This window comes from Ceratotherium simum, chromosome 26 (genome assembly GCF_057802395.1).
Source record: "Ceratotherium simum simum isolate JZ-2026a chromosome 26, ASM5780239v1, whole genome shotgun sequence".
NCBI classification, from domain to species: domain Eukaryota; kingdom Metazoa; phylum Chordata; class Mammalia; order Perissodactyla; family Rhinocerotidae; genus Ceratotherium; species Ceratotherium simum.
Window position 1 is genome coordinate 40,427,267 of NC_141925.1, and position 24,672 is coordinate 40,451,938.

A 24,672-nucleotide genomic window follows, 5' to 3' on the forward strand; every position below is an offset into this window, starting at 1 on the left:
GTAAGGACACAGTTGAACTCAGCCATCAATCAACTGGATATAATAGACATCTACCAGACTACTTCATCCAATAACAGCAGAATACATATTCCTCTCAAGCTCACGTGGAGCACTGACCAAGACTGACCACATTCTGGGGCCATAAAACACAACTTAACAAATTTAATATACATAAATCATACAATGTCTGCTGTCAGACCACAATGGAATTAAACTAGAAGTCATTAACAGAAAGATAACTGGAAAATCCCCAAATACATGGAGATTAAACAACACACTTCTAAATAACACATGGGTCAAAGAAGAAATCTCAGAAGAAATTTTGAAATATATTGAGCTAAACAAAAATGAAAACACAACTAATCAAATTTGTGGGATGCAGTGAAAGCAGTGCTTAGAAGGGAATTTATAGCATTGAATGCATATATTAGAAAAGAAGAAAGATCTAACATCAATAATCTAAGTTTCAACCTTAGGAAAGTAGAAAAAGAAGAGCAAATTAAATCCAAAGTAAGCAGAAGAAAAGAAATAATAAGAATTAGAGCAGAAATCAATGAAACTGAAAATAGGAAATCAGTAGAGGAAATCAACAAAACTAAAAGCTGGTTCTTTGAAAAGATCAATAAAATTGATAAGCCTCTAGCCAGGCTAACTAAGAAAAAAAGAGAGCAGAGACAGATTCCTAACATCAGAAAGTAAACAAGGGCCATCACTACAGATACCAAGGACATTAAAAGGATAATAAAGGAATACTATGAACAACTCAATGCCCACAAATTCGATAACCAAAATGAAATGGACCAATTCCTTAAAAGACACAATCTGCCAAAACTCACGCAAGAAGAAATAGACACTCTAAATAGGCCTATGTTTATTAAAGACATTGAATCAATAACTAATAACCTTCCAAACAAAAAGTATCAGGCCGTGATGGGTTCACTGGTGAATTCTACCAAACATCTACAGAAAAAAAATATACCAATTCTCTATAATCTCTTTCAGAGGATAGAAGCAGACAGAATACTTCGTAACTCATTCTATGAGGCCAGCATTACCCTAATACCAAAACCAGAGAAAGACATTACAAGAAAAGAAAACTACAGACTAATATCTCTTATGAATAGAGATGCAAAAATCCTCAACAAAATCTTAGCAAATCGAACGCAATGATGAATAAAAAGAACTATACACCATGAACAAGCAGATTTATCCAAGGCATGCAAGGCTGCTTCAACATTCAAAAATCAATTAATGTAATCCACCACATCAACAGGCTAAAAAAGAAAAATCACATGCTCATATCAATATGTGCAGAAAAAGCATTTGACAAAATTCAACACCCATTCATGGTAAAAAGTCTTAGTAAACTAGGCATAGAGAAGAACTTTCTCAACTTGATAAAGAATATCTACAAAAAACCTGCAACTAACATCGTACTTAATGGTGAGAACTAGAAGCTTTCCCACTAAGATGAGGAACGAGGCAAATATGTCCCCTCTCACTACTCCTTTTCAACATCATATTGGAAGTTCTAGCTAATGCAATAAGACAAAAGGAAATAAAAGGTATAGAGATTGGGAAGGAAGAAATAAAACTGTCTTTATTTGCAGCTGACATGATTGTCTATGTAGAAAATCTGAAAGAGTCGACAAAAATAACTCCAGCAACTAATAACCAATTATAGCAAGGTTGCAGCATACAAGATTAATATACAAAAGTCAACTGCTTTCCTATATACCAGCAATGAACAACAAATCAATGGAATTTGATATTAAAAACACAATACCATTTATATTAGCACCAAAAGAAAAATACTTGGGGGGCTAGCCCGGTGGCATAGTGGTTAAGTTCACACACTCTGTTTTAGCGGCCCAGGGTTCATGGGTTTGAATCCTGGGCACAGACCTACACATTGCTCATCAAGCCATGCTGTGGTGGTGTCCCACATACAAAATAGAGGAAGATTGGCACAGATGTTAGCTCAGGGAAAATCTTCCTCACCAAAAAAAAAAAAAAGAAAAAAAACAACTTAGGTACAAATCTAACAAAATATGTACAAGATCTGTATGAGGAAAACTATAAAACTCTGATGAATGAAATCAAAGAAGAATTAAGTAAATCGAGAGACGGTCCATGTTTGTGGATAGGAAGACTCAATATTGTCAGTTTTTTCCAACTTGATCTATAGAGTTAATGAAATTCTAATCCAAATCCCAGCAAGTTATTTTGTAGACATCGACAAACTGATACTAAGGCTTATATGTAGGGGCAAAATACCCAGATAACCAACACAATATTGAAGGAGAAGAACAAAGTTGGAGGACTGACTCTAGCTGACTTCAAGACTTACTGTAAAGGTACAGTAATCAAGACAGCGTGATATTGGCAGAAGAATAGACAAATAGGTCAATGCAACAGAACAGAGATCCCAGAAACAGACCCACATAAAAACAGTCAGCTGATCTTTGACAAAGGAGCAAAGGCAATACAATGGAGCAAAGATGGTCTTTTCAACAAATAGTGCTGGAAAAAGTGGACAACCACACGCAAAAGCATGAATCTAGATGCAGATTTTACACTCCTCACAAAAGTTAACTCAAAATGAAAATATCTGCAAATCATATATCTAACAAGGGGTTAATTTCCAAAATATATAAAGAACTTATACATCTCAACAACAAAAAAACAAATAACCCAGTCAAAAAATGGGCAGAGGATATGCACAGATATTTTTCCAAAGAAGATATACAGATGGCCAGCAGGCACATGAAAAGATGTTCAACATCACTAATTATTAGGGAAATGCAAATCAAAACTATAACGAGATATCACCTTACACCCATCAGAATAGCAATAACAAACAAGAGAAGCAATAACAAATGTTGGAGACGATGTGGAGAAAAGGGAACCCTCATGTACTGCTGATGGGAATGCAAACTGGTGCAGCCACTATTGAAAACAGTATGGAGATTTCTCAAAAAATTAAAAATAGAAATACCATACGATCCAGCTATCCCACTACTTGTATTTATCCAAAGAACATGAAGTCAACAGTCAAAGAGATTTATGCATCCCTATGTTCATCACAGCACTATTCACAATAGCCAAGACATGGAAGCAACCCAAGTGCCCATCAATGGATGAATGGATAAAGAAGATGTGGTATATACATACAATGGAATGCTACTCAGCCATAAAAAAGACAAAATTGCCATTTGTGACAACATAGATGGACCTTGAGGGTATTATGCTAAGTGAAATAAGCCTGACAAAGACAAACACCATATGACTTCAATCATATGTGGAAGATAAACAAACACATGGATAAGGAGAACAGATTAGTGGTTACCAAAAGGGAAGGGGGTGGGGAGAGGTGAAAGGGGTAAAGGGGCAAATATATATGGTGACAGATAAAAAGTAGACTATTGGTGAGTGACATCAGCATCATGGCAGAGTGAGCTTTCCCGTAAAGTCTTCCCCCAAGAAGATACAACAAAAGGAACAACAGAATCCTAGACAGCAAAAAGCAAGATCGGAAAGATCCACACTGCCGCACATATGAGAGTGGAATGTGCTGGGCCCCTGGAGGAAGTGGGGAGAGGTAAGGAGAACTCCTCTCCCTCCCCATCAGATCAGCAATCCCGGTCCTTGCAGCTCCCAGAGAGGGGGGAGGGGCGGCCCTCTGCGGGGAAACCGTAGCTCTTCAGGCTCTCTCAGCCAGTGGGACATTCCCACACAGAGGACTCAGAACTGCTACAGGGTACCATCAACATCTGAGCACCCCAGGAGAGCAGATAACGAGGGCAAACGAGAAGCCCCCCACACCAGGGACCCCCCCCAGCAGGCAAAAGAGAGAGCTCCACACCCCAAGCCGGACCCTGCAGCTCAGCCAACCAGACCAGACCAAGCAACCAGTGGATTGCAGCGAACAGCCGGGGCAGAGCACAGGGGGCTCAGATTACACAGCCCTTTACCCCCACACAGCGGTGGTGGGTGGAAATTGCAACCAGATATTTCCAGGATGAGGAAAAACAAAGCCAATACAGGAACCACAATACAAAGGTACATGAAATCACCAGACCAGAAGGAAAACGACAAGCACCCAGAAACCAACCCTGAAGACACAGAAATCCATAACCTAAATGACAGATTTCAAAACAGCTATCATAAAAAAACTCAACGAAAACGAGACACCACAGACAAACAATTCAATGAGATTAGGAGTTTCTTCACAAAAGAGATTGAAATCATAAAGAAAAACCAATCAGTGCTGATGGAGATGAAGAACACAATGGAGGAGATAAAGGAGAATCTGGAATCTTTAAAGAACAGAGCTGACAATATGGAGGAAAGAATTAGCATTATAGAGGATAGGAATACAGATATGCTCCAGATGGAGGAGGACAGAGAACTAAGACTAAAAAGAAATGAAGAAAGTCTCCGAGAAATATCTGACTCAATTAGGAAATGTAACATAAGAATTATAGGTATTCCTGAGGGAGAAGAGAGGGAAAAAGGAACAGAGAGCCTATTCAAGGAAATAATAGCTGAGAACTTCCCAAATCTGGGGAAGGAGCAGGAAATACCAGTAAGCGAAGCCAACAGATCACCTAAATACACCAACAGGCAAAGGCCCACTCCACGACATCTAGTGGTAAGGCTGGCCAAAGTCAATGACAAAGAAACAATATTAAGGGCAGCTAGACAAAAACAAAAAATAACATACAAAGGAACTCTCATCAGGCTCTCAGTGGATTTCTCAACAGAAACTTTACAGGCTAGGAGAGACTGGAATGATATATTCAAAATATTGAAAGACAAAAAATTTCAGCCAAGAATACTCTATCCAGCAAAATATCCTTCAAATATGATGGAGAAATAGTAACTTTCCCAGATAAACAAAAGCTAAGGGAGTTCATGGCCACGAAACCCCCACTACAAGAAATACTCAAGAAGGCCCTCAGGCCTGAAAAAAAGAAGAGAAAGGGAATACAAAGCTTGGAGCAAGGAGAAAAATAGGCAGACAAACTCAGAAAAATAGTGGATCTTGACCGGAATAGGTTAGCAACCACTTAAACAGCAAAATCAAAGATCAAAGGAAGGAATTCACCAAAAATAAATTTAACCTCATCACTGTAAACACACACCCACAACACAACATAGAATAAGGTATAACAAGAATGACTTAGAAGGGGAAGAGGAAAGTGATTGAATTGACTTAGTATAAGGAAATAGGAGGCCATCAGATAATGGACTATCTCATACACAAGATTTTTTACACAAACCTCAAGGTAACAACTAAACAAATAATCAAAACAAAATCACACGTGATAAACAAAGAGAAAACTAGAAGAGTCATAAGACAGAACAACCAAACTGAATTGGCAGTCCAAAACAGACAGGACAAGAAACAAAGGAAATGCAAAAGAACTGGAAAATAAGTGACAAAACAGCAACATTAAGCCCTCATATATCAATAATTACCCTAAATGTAAATGGATTGAACTCTCCAATCAAAAGATACAGAGTGGCAGGATGGATTAAAAAGCAAGAACCAACAATATGCTGCCTCTAGGAAACACATCTCAGCTCTAAAGACAAGCACAGGCTCAGAGTGAAAGGATGGAAGACAATACTCCAAGCTAATGGCAAACAAAAGAAAGCAGATGTTGCCATACTCATATCAGACAAAGTAGAATTCAAGATAAAACATGTTAAGAGAGACAAAGAAGGGAAATATATAATGATAAAAGGGACACTCCACTAAGAAGACATATCACTTATAAATATATATGCACCAACATAGGAGCACCAATGTACATAAAGCAACTATTAACAAACCTAAAAGGAGATATTAACAACAACACAATAATAGTAGGGGATCTTAATACCCCACATACATCAATGGATAGATCACCCAGACAAAAAGTCAATAAAGAAATAGTAGACTTAAATGAAAAACTGGACGAGATGGATCTAGTAGACATATACAGAGCACTCCATCCAAAAACAGCTGACTACACATTCTTCTCAAGCATGCATGGAACATTCTCAAGGATAGACCATATGTTGGGAAACAAAGCAAGTCTCAATAAATTCAAGAAGACTGAAATCATAACAAGCATCTTTTCAGACCATAATGCTATGAAACTGGAAATCAACCACGAAAAAAAAAATGGGAAAGTGACAAAAATGTGGAGATTAAACAACATGCTACTGAACAACCAATGGATCATTGATGAAATTAAAGTAGAAATCAAAAACTATCTGGAAACAAACGAAAATGAAAATATGCCATACCAAACCATATGGGTTGCAGCAAAGGTGGTCCTGAGAGGGAAACTCATAGCGATACAAGCCCACCTTAACAAACAAGAAAAAGCCCAAATAAGCAACCTCAAATTACACCTAACAGAACTAGAAAAAGAAGAACAAACAAAGCCCAAAGTCAGCAGAAGGAGAGAAATAATAAAAATCAGAGCAGAAATAAATGAAATTGAGACCAAAAAAACAGTAGAAAGGATTAATGAAACAAAGAGTTGGTTCTTTGAGAAGATAAACCAAATTGACAAATCCTTAGCCAGGCTTACTAAGAAAAAAAGAGAAAAGGCTCAAGTAAATAAAATTAGAAATGAAAGAGGAGAAATTACAACAGGTACCACGGAAATACAGAGGATTATAAGAGAATACTATGAGAAATTATATGCCAACAAATTGGACAATCTAGAAGAAATGGATAAATTCTTAGACTCATACAACCTCCCAAAACTGAACCAAGAAGAAATACAGAATCTGAATAGACCAATCACAAGTAAAGAGATTGAAATAGTAATCAAAAACCTCCCAAAAAATAAAAGTTCAGGACCAGATGGCTTCTCTGGTGAATTTTACCAAACATTCAAAGAAGATTAATACCCATCCTTCTCAAACTATTCCAAAAAATAGAGGAAGATGGAACACTTCCTAACTCATTCTACGAGGCCAACATCACCCTGATACCAAAGCCAGACAAAGACAATACAAAGAAGGAAAATTACAGGCCAATATCGCTGAAGAACATAGATGCAAAAATCCTCAACAGAATATTGGCAAACCAAATACAGCAATAGATTAAAAAGATCATACACCATGATCAAGTGGGATTTATACCAGGGACACAGGGATGGTTCAACATCCACAAATCAATCAACGTGATACACCACATCAACAAAACAAAGAATAAAAACCACATGGTCATCTCAGTAGATGCAGAGAAGGCATTTGACAAAATACAACATCCATTTATGATAAAAACTCTCAACAAAATGGGAATAGAAGGAAAAGTACCTCAACATAATAAAGGCTATTTATGACAAACCCACAGCCAACATCATACTCAATGGGGAAAGACTGAAAGCCATTCCTCTGAAAAGAGGAATGAGGTGGGGCTGCCCACTCTCACCACTCCTATTCAACATAGTACTGGAGGTTTTGGCCAGAGCAATTAGGCAAGAAAAAGGAATAAAAGGAATCCAAATAGTTAACGAAGAAGTGAAACTCTCACTATTTGCAGATGACATGATTTTATAAATAGAAAACCCTAAAGAATCCGTTGGAAAACTATTAGAAATAATCAACAACTACAGCAAAGTCGCAGGGTACAAAATCAATCTACAAAAATCAGTTGCATTTCTGTATGCTAATAACGAAATAACAGAAAGAGAGCTCAAAAAGATAATACCATTTACAATTGCATCTAGGAATAAATTTTACCAAGGAGGTGAAAGACCTATACAATGAAAACTACAAGACATTATTGAAAGAAATTGATGATGACATAAAGAAATGGAAAGATATCCCATGCACATGGATTGGAAGAATAAACACAGTTAAAATTTCTATATTACCTAAAGCAATCTACAGATTCAATGCAATCCCAATCAGAATCCTAATGACATTCTTCACAGAAATGGAAAAAAGAATGCTAAAATTCATATGGGGCAACAAAAGACCCCAGATAGCTAAAGCAATCCTAAGAAAAAAGAACAAAGCTGGAGGCATCACAATCCCTGACTTCAAAACATACTACAAAGCAATAGTAATCAAAACAGCATGGTACTGCTGCAAAAACAGACACACAGATCAATGGAACAGAATTCAAAGCCCAGAAATAAAACCACACATATACGAACAGCTAATTTTTTACAAAGGAGCTAAGAACATACAATGGAGAAAGGAAAGTCTCTTCAATAAATGGGAAATGTTGGGAAAACTGGACAGCCACATGCAAAAGAATGAAAGTGGACCATCTGCTATCGCCATTCACAAAAATTAACTCAAAATGGATCAAAGACCTGAAGCTGAGACCTGAAACTATAAAACTCATAGAAGAAAATATAGGCAACACACTATTTGACACAGGTCATAAAGGAATCTTTTCGGATGACATGCCTACCCAGACTAGGGAAACTAAAGAAAAAATAAACAAGTGGGACTTTATCAGATTAAAGAGCTTCTACAAGACAAACGAAACCAGAATCAAGATGAACAGACAACCCACCAGCTGGGAGAGACTATTTGCAAAACATACATCTGACAGGGGATTGATCTCCATAATATACAAAGAACTCACACAACTGAACAACAAAAAAACAAACAACCCGATCAAAAAATGGGCAGAGGAAATGAAGAGACACTTCTCCAAAGAAGATATACAGATGGCCAATAGGCACATGAAAAGATGTTCAACGTCACTAATCATCAGGGAAATGCAAGTCAAAACAACACTAAGATATCATCTCACACCTGTTAGAATGGCTATAATCACCAAGACAAAAAACAATAAATGTTGGAGAGGATGTGGAGAAACAGGAACCCTCAAACACAGCTGGTGGGAATGCAAACTGGTGCAGCCTCTATGTGAAAAACGGTATGGGGATTCCTCAAAGAATTAAAAATAGAGATGCCCTATGATCCAGCTATCCCACTACTGAGAATCTATCCAACGAACCTGAAATCAATAATCCAAAGAGGCTTATGCACCCCTATGTTCATTGCAGCATTATTCACTATAGCCAAGAAGTGGAAGCAACCTAAGTGTCCCTCGACTGACGACTGGATCAAGAAAATGTGGTATATATACACAATGGAATACTACTCAGCCATAAAAATGACAAAATCATCCCATTTGCAACAACATGGATGGGCCTGGAGGGTATTATGTTAAGTGAAGTAAGCCAGAAAGAGAAAGACAAACACTGTATGATCTCACTCATATGTGGAATATAAACCAACACACGGACAGAGAAAACTGTATTGTGGTTACCAGGGGTAATGGGGGTAGGGGGTGGGCACAAGGGGTGAAGGGAGACATATATACGGTGATGGACAAACAAAAACGTACAACCCAAAATTTCACAATGTTAAAAACTATTAAAACATCAATAAAAAAAAAGTAGACTATTGGTGAACACGCAGTCTATACAGAAACTGACATATAATAATGTACACCTGAAATTTACACAGTGTTATAAGCCAATATGACCTCAATAAAAAAAATTTAAAAAAAATTAACTCAAGGTGCTGCCCTGGTGGTGTAGTGGTTAAGTTCATGCATTCCACTTCGGTGGCCTGGGGTTCACAGGTTCAGATCCTGGGCGTGGACCTACACACCACTCATCAAGCCATGCCGTGGTGGCATCCCATACACAAAGCAGAGGAAGATTGGCACAGATGTTAGCTCAGGGCCAATCTCCCTCAACAACAACAACAACAAAATGAACTCAAAATGTATTATAGATCTAAGTCTAAAGTGCAAAACTATAAAACATCTAGAAGATAACATAAGACAAAATCTAGATGACCTTGGGTATGGCAATGACTTTTTATATACAAAACCAAAGGCACAATCCATGAAAGAAATAACTGATAGGCTGGACTTCATTAAAATTAAAAACTTCTGCTCTACAAAAGACAATATCAATAGAATGAGAAGACAAGCCACAGACTGAAAGAAAATATTTGCATATTTGCAAAAGATACAACTGATAAAGGACTGTTATCTAAAATATATGAAGAACTCTTAAAACTCAACAAAAAGAAAATAAACCCAATTTAAAATTGGACCAAACACTTTAATGGACCCCTCACCAAAGAAGATATACAGATGGCCAAAAAGAATATGAAAAGATGCTCCACATCATACATCATCAGGGAAATGCAAATTAAAACAACAATGAGATACCACTACACACCTATTAGAATGACCAAAATCTGGAAGACTGACAACATCAAATGCTGGCAAGGATGTGGAGCAACAGGAACTCTCATTCATTGCTGGTGGGAATGCAAAATGGTGCAGCCACTTTGGAAGACAGTTTGGTGGTTTCTTACAAAACTACACATAATCTTACCATAAGAGCCAGCAATCAAGCTCCTTGGCATTTACCCAAAGGAACTGAAAACTTACATTTCCACAAAAACCTGTACATGGATGTTTACAGCAGCTTTATTCATAATTGCCCAAACTTGGAAGCAACCAAGATATCCTTCAGGAAGTGAATGGATAAATAAACTTTGGTATACCCAGAAAATGAAATATTATTCAGGAAAAAAAAAAGAAATGAGCTATCAAGACACAAAAAGACATGGAGGAACTTTAAATGCATATTTCTTAGTGAAAGAGGCCAGTCTGAAAAGGCTACATACTATATGATTCCAACTATATGACATTCTAGAGAAGGCAAAACTATGGCGACAGTAAAAAGATCAGTGGTTGTCAGAAGTTGAGGGTTGTTGGGGGAGAGGGATGAATTAGTGGAGCACACAGGATTTTTAGGGCAGTGAAAATACTCTCTGTGATGCTATAATGATGGGTATGTGTCATTATATTTTGTCCAAACCCATAGAATGTACAAAACCAAGAGTGAACCCTAATGTAATCTATGGACTTTGGGTGATTATGATGTGTCAATATAGGTTCACCAATTGTAAACAAATGCACTATTCTGGTGGGGGATGCTGATAATGGGGGAGGCTATTCACGTGCGGGGGCAGGGATGTATGGAAACTCTAATTTTCTCTCAGTTTTGCTGCGAACCTAAAACCGCTCTAAAAAAAAAAGTCTTTAAATATGCAAAAAAAAAATCTATATCTCATATGCCTGAAAAGAAACTAAGGGAACAAGTGAATGAATATCTTCAGTGTCCACGTAGGGGAGAAGGGAGAATGAAGAGAAGTAATCTGCTATTCTCTGAAATTGCTCCAGTAAGAACCAAAGAACTACAAGAGGAACTATGATGATAATCAAGAAATGAGTTCCTAGAGATGTGAGATATTAGAGAGAATAACTGAAGAAAGAAAAGAGTCTTCTTCCCTGGAAGCCCCTAAGAGATAAGACTAGCCAGTCAGGGCTACCCTGAGGAAGGGACAGAATGGTTCCTTAGGAAATATAAATCCATGCTAACCAGATGCCCTACAGGAATCTCCTAAAAGGAATTCTCAAGATCAATCTTACTTTTTTCTCTTCCTTCTCCTCCTCTACCTCTGACTCTTCCTCTTCTTTTTCCAAACAGGAATCTGGGCTGTTAGCTCCAGAGAGCATTAAGTCTAGAACAGGAATAAGAAGGAAAAGCTAAATAATTTATCCAATACAATAAGTGATGAGTTAATGGAGCTGATCCCAGATTACCATTCTTCTAACTCTGCCTTTCGTGTCCAAGTGGTATTTTTTCCATAAAACATGATCCTAGATTATCATGGTTCTACCCTTTTCAAAGTTCCATCACTATTCATCATGCACCCTCCCTCCCCACCCGCTTTTTGTCTCCATTCCCTTCTCCACCCATCCATCCATCCATCCATCCTGGACACCTGGTCAATGGCATTCATGGACAGCCTCCTATTATAGAATCCAGAACTAGGCTGATGACATTGGATATAAAATAAAGAAAATCTTCAGTTGCTGCCCTCATGAAGGAATCCCTCCCCTCCCTCTCTAGTCCTTATCCTACCTTTTCCTTCTCCACTATTGTCTGATCCATTGTATCGTCTCTGGAAACCAAACACGTTAACCCGCTCCTGAGGGAAGCAAGAAACAACAGCATCATCCACTAGTCTCCCAGGGGCTACTTTTGCCATCTGTCTTCAAGATTTTAGTTTTGGAATTTGGATTCATATTCTATACCATTTTCACTTGAAATTCCATTAGGTTTATCTAGATTTTTGTGGAGATTAACTATTATATTATGATATTGACAAATAATTATATAATATTATAACATATAATATTGTTATAATCTCTTTTTCTAGTTTATTTATAATTCAGTAAATAACTGGAAAGGGGAAATTCAGTTTGTCATTCTCCACCTTACCTCCAAAGGCAGAATTTGAGAGTAAAAACTGACTCTGAATTAAAGAGAGGTTAAGGTACATATATCTGAGACTTGAAGTTAAATAGGGAGGTAGGATTCCCCGTACCACAAACTGTCTCTGCCTGGGCTGAGAGAAGATCCCATTTGTCCAAGGGTAGGGAAAAAAATAGATGATTGAAGGAGTCAAGGGAATCTGGCTTGGGAAGAAAAGACTAGTTCTTTTCTATTTTTCTTTTTTTTTTTTTTTTGTGAGGAAGATCAGCCCTGAGCTAACATCTATTGCCAATCCTCCTCCTTTTTTTTTGTCCCCAAAGCACCAGTAGATAGTTGTATGTTGTAGTTGCACATCCTTCATAGTTGCTGTATGTGGGACAGGGCCTCAGCACGGCCGGAGAAGCAGTGCGTCGGTGCGTGCCTGGGATCGGAACCCAGGCCGCCAGTAGCGGAGCGCGCGCACTTAACCACTAAGCCGCGGGCCAGCCCAAGACTAGTTCTAATACTAAGACTGTAATGGGGAAGGACAAGCTGGTTTTCTACAGCAGGGAGTGTATGGTTTGCTTTGTGTCCCAAATCCCAGAGAGGAGCAGGTATGTGGTCTGAATACTCTCCTACCTGAATACTGGTCTTTTCTGCCTCTTGAGCCATCATCAGGGCTGCCCCCAGTTTCTGGCTACAGTCCTTGTTCCTGTACTTTTTCTGAAAGGGAAGAAGATTAGAGTCAATGAGAAATATAAGAGAAGTGACCCCAACATACTGCTACTCACCAAACATTATCTTTAACTACATTTATTTCTGGTTCCTGGTATTAATATGATACTTCTATTCTTAATCCTTTGAGCTCAGAGACACAAGCCTTCCCACCTTGCCCCCTCACCAAACCTTTCACCAATTCCTAGCAATGTTTTCAACCAACATTCTGGTGTCCTCTCCAAAGTAAATCCCATGGAAATTTTTTTTTTAATTTTATTTATTTATTTTTCCCCCAAAGCCCCAGTAGATAGTTGTATGTCATAGCTGCACATCCTTCTAGTTGCTGTATGTGGGACGCAGCCTCAGCATGGCTGGAGAAGCAGTGTGTCGGTGCGCACCCGGGATCCGAACCCAGGCTGCCAGCAGCGGAGCGCGCGCACTTAACCGCTAAGCCACAGGGCCAGCCCAATCCCATGGAAATTTGAAAAGGCAAGATTAAAGGAGTTCGGGTGATTACACTTTTAAGCTTCTCACAAGTTTCTTTAGATCCAATTGCTTGATTTAATACTCACTTCCTGATTTTCTAAGGCCCCTAAGATGCTGGGCCTCTGCTCATTTGTAAGGCTGGTTGAGCCCAAAATGATTATAGGAAGAAAATATTATTCAGTTAATTAATTTATATATAATTATATTATATATATTTACAATATATATATAATTTATATTTTATATTATTTAGTTAATATAATTTAGTTAATTTAGTGGGGGAGACTTTGCCCCCAGAAGATATTTGGCAATGTCTAGAGACACTTTTGGTGGTCACAACTAGGGGTGGGGAGTGCTACTGGCTAGATGCCAGTAGAGCCCAGGGATGCTACTAGAAATCCTACAATGCACAAGACAGTCCTCCACAACAAAGAATTACCTGGCCCAAAATGTCAACAGTGCCAAGACTGAGAAACCCTGAGTTAATCTGTGCCCTCATTTCTGCCACACCTGCTTTGGCTAAACTGTAGAAAACCAGCGTCTTTAGGAAGGTCCCTTACCTACAGGTGGGAAAGGACACTAAGAAAAATCATTATCCTGCTGCAATCCTAGTAGAAAGAAGCGTCCCTCATGTATAACCTTACTCTTGCACACTGGGTCAAACGTGAGACTTTCTCTTGACCCAGCTGCCCCTGGGAGAAAATCATGTTTAATAAAGGGAATATTTAGTTTTCAAGTTCCCTGACTGACCCCCGAGGGTTGCTCACCACTCCAGTTAACTCCAGGGACAGCTCCTGGAAGTTCTTTAGCATGTTGACTGGGATCCAAGCACGAGAGACTGTTTCCCCAAAAAATGTCACATGGTACTTAGACTGAAAGAAAAGACGTTTCTGTTATGGCCTCTTGTCCTTCTCCCTGCCTTAGCCCTCTAGCCAGAAAAGGCAAGGGAAGAACTGAGGATTCATAAGGAAGGAGGTGCTGGGCCTTGTCTGCTCCCTTATACCTGATGCACCTACCCCATCTCATTCCATTGTTCCATCCTGATCTCAGGAATCCTAACCAAAGCATATTTATCAAAACTACAAATATCCTAGTAATGAATAAATATTTAATTAGATTCAAGTTTATTTCTATATGTGAGTACTTATTTCTGTGTTTGTCACTCTAAGTATCTGTTTCTACTCGTGTCTGCTGGCCGTGGCTATGTTTCTAACTCTGCACATTTGCTAGGGTGATTTATTCATTACTTTGGCCTGAGCACCTACCTCCCCTGAAACAGGAAAACTCACCGGCAGGGAATCAAGATGAGAAGCAAAAAGAAAATATTCTCCCAGGTCAGGATCAGATTCTATCATGCCTGGCCACCTGGAGAAGATAGATGGGTATAAGAGATGAAAGAGAACGGGTTAGATGAACAGAACACAAACTCATCAATACACATGTACAGAAAGGGGCAATATATTTTGCAAACAAAGGATCCCAAAGATAGACTCCTCTGTCAATCTTATCTTTCTAGGCCTTCTGGCAACCCTGAGAACTAAATCTTCTGACTAGGGACATCATCAAAGAGGAAACTATCCTACCTTCCTTGTTCTCTTTACTTTGTATATCTCTCATATCACAATGTTTTAAAAATGCCTTGGAGCCACCCTCCTCTTTCTACCTACCCAGGGTAGAACTGTCAGATCCTTTTTTCCAGGGAGACACCACTTCTACTGTGAAACCTCTAGAAAACATGCTCTGTTAAAGCCCCCAAGCCTGTTACTTTATTTTCTCCCTCACCCCATGCTCTTTCTAAGGCAGGTACCATTTCCATTATAAATGCTTTCCATTTCCTTCTCTCCCTGCTTGAATCTATCACTCCCAAGTTCATGAAGGATTCTCTGACTATGCCATGGTGTCCTACCAGGGGTAACCATATTGCTTGGCCCAGATGATGGATCCTGGGATGTAGGAGGCATAGGCCACATCACTCTCATGCCCTGTCCAGGTCTCCTCAGCGACATCACAGCGATTATACTCCAAGTCTGCCCAAAAGAGAGAAGGAAGAAGGGGAGGAAAGAGCCTAATAAGGTGAAAATCTGGATGAGAGCAGGGGAGATGACAAGAAGAAACTAGTATATGCAGCAGGTGGGACCAAAAGGGCACCTGGGAGACAGGCAGGGAGGAAGAACAAAAACCCATGGAGGAAATGCAGTTACAGCCAGGAGAAGTAGGAGTGCTGCCTCCTTAGACTCTACAGAAAGAGATTCCAAACTTCTGTCTATAGCCCATGTTGTCTGACCCTGCTTCCAACTATGTAACATCATGACAGTAATTTCTCTGAGACTCTGTTTTCTCATTTGTAAAATAATTGGGCTGAACTAGATCATCATAATCTCTTCCAAGTAGTTTCAAACATTCTAGAATTCTAAGCCACTGGAACTCTCTCATCTGCTTTTCTCCACATCACTCATTTCCCTTCCTATCCACCAACCCAATACTAATAATCTAGTCAGGATTGACAGGGTCAGACCAATGCTGAAGGAGATGGAATTCATTCAGAACACACATTTATATTCCAGGCCCATCCGCACAACATAACTCTTCAGAGTGTCTTCTTCTAGCCCATTATGCCAGACTCATCTTGATATGACCGAAGATCCCTTCCTCTCTCCCAAACACAAGGACCCCTGGAGTTGAAACTACACCTATTACATATTTACTATCAAGGATACATGCAGGGAAAGAAAGAGAGGAACAATGAAAACTGAGAAAAACATTTCCACTCCATTCTACCTGTATTCTGGTCACAGGACCAACTATCTGGAAGGACTGAGGGGTCAATGTTCCCACGAAGCCGCCTCCATTTCTCACAGTTCGGGGAGGAACACTGGACCCAGACTAGGCATTGACCTGTGACAGGAAAAAAACTGAAATAAGAGACTAAAAAATATGCTCTTCCTTCTTCACTCCAACTAAAATCAATATACACTCTGCCAGAATCACAATGCCTTAGAGATCAACTAGTCCAATCCTTGACTTATAAATGGGAAAAATAAGGCTCAGAGAAAATAATTGACTTTCTGAAGATCAGTCTAAATTGGTGGCAGAGCTGAACTTAGAACCCAGGTCTCACATCTCAATCTTTCTCCTATACCATGCTATCATCTCTCCCCTTCCCAGGGCAGAAAGGAGTGTTTCCTGTACTAACAGTTCTTAAAAAGGTTGCCTGGCATCTTTCTAGCTAGTGCCTCGTCTTCTGCTGGCATATCATTACTGAAAAGTTCTTTTGAAGGGCCACCCAGCATCTCTTTTGTGCACAAAATCCAGAGTTCCTATCTGAACCTCAACTGATTTACGTGTCACCAAATAGCTAAGTTGCAGCCTTTGAGACCAAGAGTCCTGGGTTCACCCCCCTCCAAAAGACACAAGTCAAAATCTATCATTTCTCAATCAACTATTTTCTTTAGGCCCTGTTCAAAAGCCAAGAATTCCTTTTATCTATTACCTTCTAAACTCTCATCACCGCCCTTCTCTATCCCCACATCTTCTAAGTCGACCCAGTGCCCCTCACGGCCTCTCGTTTCTCACTCCCAAACCCTTCCACCACTGTGTTCTTTGGAATTCTAGACAAGAGCAACAAAGGTCCACATATCCTCAACCTCTTCTCTGAACCTCTATCCCCTTTTTGAAACCTAGTGACACACTAATGACACTGCCTCTACCCGACCCTACCCCCACCCACAGCCCTCCAAGTGGAGTCAGTTCCTTCTCACACATCCCACATCTCTCAGGTCAGCAAATGGGGTCAGCATCATCTTTACTCCCCACTGTCCCTTCCAGATCATCACTATCCACCCTCCTATAAAAATCCTTCCTCCCTTGAGGTCCATGCCCTGGGACGACACTGCCCTCCCATCTCCCTTGTAAAGATGCTGACATCTGGTTCAGCCTTCTCCTCCTCCTGCCCTCATTCCAGATAACCACTGTTTCCACAGGAGTAACTCACAAAGCACCCCACTATCCGAGTTCCTTGACCTTCTCTTCCACGCCACCTCAGTAACCCACTTCACTTCAGCAACCCACTCCCACTCCTGCATGCCCCACCCAGTAATCTGCAGGGACCACCAAGTGCCCTGAAACAGTTATCCAAACATCCCTCTCTGATAAAAATACCCCATCCTTCCACTTCGCTTGCTCAAAGACCCCTACTGCAACTTTTACTTTATCTAGATCTCCAATCCACTGGCCCCTACCTTCCTCTCAATCTAGTAGCAATCTCCTTCTTCACGCTGGACTTACTCAGGTTTGATTCCTTAGATTCTCTTGCAGACATCTTCAACTCCCCTTCCCTCTGTCCTTCCTCCCACCCAGCTGGCAAAACACAACCCTGAATGAGCCCACTCTACCTTTTCTGTGTCTATACTCATTCAATTGAGAGTTGCTAGAGAAAAATCACACAACCAGGCATGTAGGTACACTATATATTCACAATTAACATCAACCAATATGTTTCTCTAGTAAGTTCACTCTCCTACTGTCAAATTACCTTAAATGCCTGACCATAAGGGATGCCCCTCCATCCCACTGAAATCATCCCTCAGAAAAGCAGCTGACTACATTTGGGTCCTTTCAAAATATCTCATATTATGGGTAGCTGTCTCAATTACTTTATTTTGAAGAACAAAGTACTGGTTGGGAATAACATATTAGTCTGAAATGACAGTTGCCAATGATAGTTTTGGATATTTATAGAGGTGACCTACCAAGGCTAGAAAAAAAGAGTGGGAGAAGGGGCCAGGGACCATAAAAGTAAACACAGATCAACAAAATAAATGATTGGTTGTGAAAATAATGAATATTCATGAGAAAAAGAGTGGGAAAAAATCATTCTAATGATATAGAACTAGATATTTGTGGCTTGGGATGAAATTTCCAATGACAGCAACATACAGTTCTTTAAAGTTTCCTTTCAAACAACTTAGAAAGAAAAAATGATGTGCTCCAGAAAACTGTGTTTGAGGCTCACAGTGTCGCTCTATGTTAATGAAGATGATGTCATAGACACACATTAAGAGCATTTCAGTTGACGGATCATTTCTGAAACACTAGTTTTCTCGGATTCTGTGATCCCTCATTCCCTGTTTCCCCCTCTCATCTTTCTGGCAGCTCCCTCCTCAGTCTCCTTCACTAGGTTCTCCTCCTTCACCCAATTTCTAAATGTTGGGGTTCCAAAGCTCAATCATAGGTCTTCACTCCCCATACTACACTTTCTCCTGAGGCAAGCTCACCCATTCCCATAGCTTTGGAATCCATTTTCATACCTGACAATACACAGATGTATACTAACAGCCTCCTATCTGAGTTCTAGATTCCTACAGCCATGGTGCTCTTTGACATCTCTATTTGAATGTCTCACAATGATCTCAAACCTGATGGGTCCCAACCTGATCCCACAATTTGCTCTTCCTCCACTTTTTCCCACCTCCTTTCACATAACTGCTCAAGCCAGAAGCCAATCATCTTTGACATACCCTTTCCTCTCTCTCACCCCCCAATATCCAATTCATTACCAAGTTCTAACAACTTTACATCCAAAACATACCTTAAAACCATTCACTTCTCTGTCTCCACCTTCATCATCCTAATCCAAATCACCAAAATACCTAATCCTAGCTCTAACTTCTTAACTGGTCTACTCTTGTCTCCCCATATTCCATTCTCCAATTAATCACCAAAGGGACCTTTTAAAACATTAAGTTGATGATGTCACTCCCCTGGTTAAAACCCACCAATGGCTTCCCACTACACTTAGGATAACATTCTCACTTTGTAACGTGGTGTTTGATCTAACCACTGCCTACCTCTTTACATTTATCCAGAGCCACTTTCCTGCCTTGCTTCCCCTGCTCTCTGAACTCCAATCACACTGGCTTTCTTTTAGTACCTGGAATACGCCAGACTTCACCCTACCTAAAACTCTTTCTCCTTCTCTTCACTTGGCTAACTTCTACTATTCCTTCAGGTCTCAGCTTCAATGTTATTTCCTTACAAATGCATTCCCTGACTGTTCCAATCTTAATTAGGTCTCCATCACTTCCTCTTATGACACTCTTTTCTTTTTCTTCACAGTACTTAATGCAAATTGTATTTATTGGATACTCCTATTTCTACTTCCTACTCCAGGAGGACTCACCTCTCCTTGACAACTGTAAGAAACAGGAAGAGTGGTTCATTTATAGCAAGAAGCTTACACATTCACTACAATCACAATTCGACTCACAAGTACTGCCAAAGGAGTGAACTTCCATCTCCCAGTCTAAAATCCAATCCTTGCCCTAATACTGAGAGGTACAGGACAACCAGATCACCTGACTGCCCAAATTAGACCTATACCTCCAGCTCCTTATAATACCATGTCATATAACCTGAGGAGCAGTTTATTGCCCTGGACTATTGATACTGGCTCAAGACAAGGTTGACATGAGGTAAGCTACTGTAGAAAAGAAACCCTACTATAACTTTGAATGACCTCTGACAAACTAACCCAGTTGGATATGCACCCTCCAGGAGATCTAACTGCTCTGTAGATTTTACAACCCCTGCTTGTACATGTACCTCCCAGCTGCGATAAGGTGATAACTTTGTTCTTTTGAGTTCCTTAGGAATGTGATGATCACTGAACAAGGAGTCTATGCTGATAGCCGTCATCAATGAAAACTGAAAGATCTGGTGTGGCACTCCCAGTCTGTAACACCAGAAGGTCAACATTCCTAATCCCCTCCCCTATAACTCATCAGCCTATATAACTGCCATAAAATTTTGTGCCCCCTGAAGATGGTTTTTTTTTTGGACATTAGTCAGCCATCTTCCCTCTTGCTAGCAAGCTGTAATAAAAAGTCCTTTTTATCCTACCACCTTGCCTCTTGACTACTGGCATGTCTTGCGGTGGGCAGACGAACCCCCTTTGGGCGGTAACATTATCTTGTTTGGTGCCTGCATAGTCTTCTTACAATTTTCTCTCAAGTATGTACAAACCATATTATGCTTCTCTAATCAAAATTATAAACATACACACATACATATTAGACACTAGCTGACTGTTTATTCCATTGTTCCTTATACATTGGGTTCTGTTTCTTCGGCACAAGACTGTTTTCCTCTAGATTCTTAAGTCTACTTATTTTCAAAATTTTAAACATACTAATATATTGTATGATCTATTTTATTTCTCTTCTTAAAATTTCCCAATTTAACCAAGTTTTTTTCATATAATATATTTATTTACTATCTAACACACGGAAACCAAAAATTCTATGAAGGCAAGGATTTTATCTATTTTTTTCACCACTGTATTTCCAGCACATAGGATAAGGCATTAATAACTATTCTTAAAAGAATAAATCAATCTATATCCGTCCTTATCATTCCTCCATCCAATCTCAAAAGTCAAGGTGTCCTTTCTGACTAAGAATAAACCCTCTGGTTCTCTCCTCATTCCCTTTAATCTCTCCTTCTCTATAAACAATTTTCCCTCAGCATGTAAACTGAGGTCACCCTCAGCCTATGCAGCACACAGGTCAAGCCTCTTTCTTTTAAAAGAAAGTTAAAAAAAAAAAAACTTTCCCTCAACTCTATACCCACTCCCCTTTATTTACCATTTTCTCCCTCCTAGTTTCACATCTACACTAATTGAAAAAAGCATTTGTTCTTCAACCAACTATAATCTGTCATTCACCTTTATCAACACATATGGTTGCTCTACTCAAGACACTAATGACTTCCTAATTGTGATATCCGGTGAGCATTTTCAAATCTTTATCCTCTTTGATGTCTCTGCAGTAGCATTTGACAAGGCTAAACACTCCCTCTTTCTTGAAATTTCCTCCTCCCCTGGCGTCTATGATACCACACTCTCCTAGTTTTCCTCCTGCCTTTCTGAGTTTTCTCTTAGTTCTTTTTAGTTGTTCCCTGGGCAGCTCTTTCTCTGTTCAACCCTAAACTTTACGTTCCCCCAGGGGGTTTTTATTCAGTGCTCTTCTCTTTTCACTCCACACCTTCTTCTTAGAAAATTTCACCCATTCCTACTGATACAGATCACTCCCAAATCTGTCTCCAGCCCAGATCTCTTTCTTGAGCTCTAAATCTCATCACAGACCCCCTAACTTGTCCAAAGCTGAATTCATCACCTGAAACTGGCTCTTTCTTCTACATACTCCATTTCAGGTCATAGTTCTTTCAGCCACTCAGTCACTCATGCCAGAAAACAGGATCATCCTAGAGGCCTCCCTCTTCCTCAGCTCTCATATCCAACTGGCAATCATATCATATTGATCCTGCCTCCTAAAGATCTCAAATTTGTCTCCTCCTTTTCATTGCTACTATCTTCCTTGCTTGGACACTATTTCTATGGGTCTAGTCTTGCCTTCCTTCAATCCATCTTCCATGCTAGCATAGGGGAGCTTTCTAAAATGCAAATCTTATCAAGTTTCCCCTACTTAATGTCAATGGTTCTCTTTACCTTTAAAGATTTTATTTATTTATTTTTCCCCCCAAAGCCCCAGTAGATAGTTGTGTGTCACAGCTGCACATCCTTCTAGTTGCTGTATGTGGGACGCGGCCTCAGCATGGCCGGAGAAGCAGCGCGTCGGTGCGAGCCCGGGATCCGAACCCGGGTCGCCAGCAGTGGAGCGCGCTCACTTAACCACCAAGCCACGGGGCCGGCCCTTTACCTTTAAAATAAAATCCAAATTCCTTAGGTTGACATGTAAGGCTCTTTATGATCTGGCCCTTGCATGCCTCTAGTCTTATCTCCCCTATTCCTACAACCCCCAACATACCCAAAAGCTACAACCATTAGCCCTCCTCCATAACTTTGCCAATAATTATCCCTCTGACCTCCATTCCCACCTTAGTTCGCCTGACTAAATTATACTTTAAGATCTGAGTCAAGCAATATCTTTTCTTGGAAACTTTTCCTGGTCTACTCCCAACTTGTAGCTTTCTTGTCTGCCTTCCCCACAAGCCTATATCCCTTATGGCAGGCTTATATTCATTTCCTCTGCATTTACTCAGCACCTCCTAGAGGCACCCAACAACTATGGATTATATGAAGGAATATTGAATGAATGAAAACATTCTCTCTCTTCCTCAGCAGTATATCCTCTAACAAATAGCTGTGAGAGATAAATTATAATCTTTGCAGAATTTCTTTTAACATCCTAACCTTTGCCTCTCCCCTCCATCTCCAATTTTCAAGCCTAAGTAAGTTTTCCAAACCATGGCTGAACTCACCAAAACCACTTCCCTCTCCTTTTTGTTGGTCCCTGATCTGAGAATTATCCTGAACTGCTTTTTTCAGTTGGTCTTTCTGCCTGTGGTCATGTCCACTTTGGGCTTTCTCCATTTTCTCATCTTCTGGGAAGATAAAACAAAACATTGTAGGGTAGGGAGATGAGGAAGAGATTCTTTGTAGATAGTAAAGGCCAGTGAAAGAAAGAAGAAGAATCATAGCCTAATAGTTTCCAGCCTTGGGCTGACAATTCTCAGCCTGCCCACTATTCCTTTCCCTAATTTCGTGAAGTAATAACTTGAGCCAGTTGTCAAAGTATATCTGGCTACACTTACGAGCTTCTTTCTTCCTTTTGCTTGAGGAGAGTCTATTGAATTTCTTTTCAGAGGGTGCAGGATCTGGCTGGCCTGGCTTAGATGTCTTTATCTCAGGGATTATTCCATCTTCCTGAGAAGCTGAAATTTCTAGAATACGAGGTACCATTACCATATCTCTGAAAACAAGATTTTTTTTTTTATTGAAAAGGTAAAAAGAAGCAATTTGCAGTACCCTTCTGTCGAAAAAACCCAAGGATAAAAGTCAGGAGGATAGAAGAATCTGGGGCTTCTAAGTCCTCCTGAGGTCATTTTATCCATCTACTTGCCTATTTTTCCCAATTCAAACATGTATCTTTCCTGAGCCGAGAGAAATCTATAGAGATATGAAAAATGACTAAATAGGTAGATTACCATGTACCAATGTTAAGTCCACCTTATGATCAACTTGCCTCACTGGGATAAACTTACCCATCAGCATTATCATTATCAGTAGTAGAAGAAGCAATTCCTGGTTCCTTGTCTAATTGGGTACATCTTATGGGCTGGGCACAGGAAATCTCTGGAAAATCAAGGCTAGATCCCATCCCTCCCAAAACAAAATACCATAAGCAGAGAAGCAATTAAAGAAGATAACCACACCATTACTTCCAAACCGTAACCTTCCATTAAACTGTCTCTCACCTGTTGCCTGGAAGAACCTACCTTTGGACTTTTGTCATATCATAGAAGTTTAAGTCCTTAAATTCTCAGGAAAACTAGAAATCTATATCTTTCTGCAAGCCTTTCCGGATTGATCTGCCTCATTCAAGGATAGCTAGGTAACGTTAATTTTCTTTTGTGTCCATAACATAAATTTTATGTACTGCGTTTTGTAACATTTGTTCCACAAACTTTCCCTAGGAGTAGAAGTACACCTAAGAATAGCTGAAAATGCCAGACCATTCTCCTTAGCCTCATGGAGAAGGCCTCAGGGCCTACACTATAGAGTTCTTTATTCTAAAAATCAAATCCCTGAGCATATGTTAAAACAGTATTGGAAACAGAAATATAAGAAATATGCAAGGATAGATGGAAACTAAGTTCTTCAAATCTGGGAAAAACAATTTATCTTTTTTGAGTAGATTGTAAACATATAAAAATGAATTTAAATTACATTTTAAAAATCTAGATGAGACTATATTTATATTCTGAAGTCAGTTTAATCTACTTTTCTAAAAGTCTGTAACCCCTGTCTAAGGTGGTTTAGCTATAATCCTGTTGATAGAAGATGAAGTATTTAAAAATATTTCAAAGTCCCATCTAATATATAGTTACTTAGGAAGAGGGAGGGAAAGAGAGAAGCTGTCAACTTACTCTCTTCCTCAAATAACAGTTTCTTTGTCTAACTTAAACTCTTTTTCTCTCACTATAAGCCATACCCAAGCACTCCTGGAGGGACTTCTGTAGCACAATCTGGATAATCTCCTCAAATTCTGCATTGGTAAGACTTGATTTTTCCTGCAGAGACAAGGGTAGACAAGGAAAACCACTCATCTTTCCCCCGTTCTCCTCTCTG

At 39.6% G+C, this 24,672-nt stretch overlaps 1 protein-coding gene across 7 annotated transcripts in view; it reads right to left on the reverse strand.

Moving 5' to 3' along the window:
- ZCWPW1 (zinc finger CW-type and PWWP domain containing 1) overlaps nt 1–24,672 on the reverse strand; it is a 36,603-nt gene that overhangs the window by 4,054 nt on the left and 7,877 nt on the right. For 5 of the 7 annotated variants that reach the window (XM_087417642.1, XM_087417636.1, XM_087417638.1 and 2 more), the window contains 11 exons: nt 24,536–24,614; nt 23,586–23,703; nt 23,136–23,293; nt 22,803–22,925; nt 16,305–16,421; nt 15,433–15,553; nt 14,816–14,891; nt 14,294–14,398; nt 12,963–13,046; nt 11,991–12,057; nt 11,495–11,586 (listed from right to left, as the gene is read on the reverse strand). In XM_087417642.1, the coding sequence (XP_087273768.1) occupies nt 11,495–11,586; nt 11,991–12,057; nt 12,963–13,046; nt 14,294–14,398; nt 14,816–14,891; nt 15,433–15,553; nt 16,305–16,421; nt 22,803–22,925; nt 23,136–23,293; nt 23,586–23,703; nt 24,536–24,614 (1,140 nt within the window). The remainder of the gene's footprint in view (nt 1–11,494; nt 11,587–11,990; nt 12,058–12,962; nt 13,047–14,293; nt 14,399–14,815; nt 14,892–15,432; nt 15,554–16,304; nt 16,422–22,802; nt 22,926–23,135; nt 23,294–23,585; nt 23,704–24,535; nt 24,615–24,672) is intronic. The other 2 variants (XM_087417640.1, XM_087417641.1) reach the window with 2 other exon arrangements.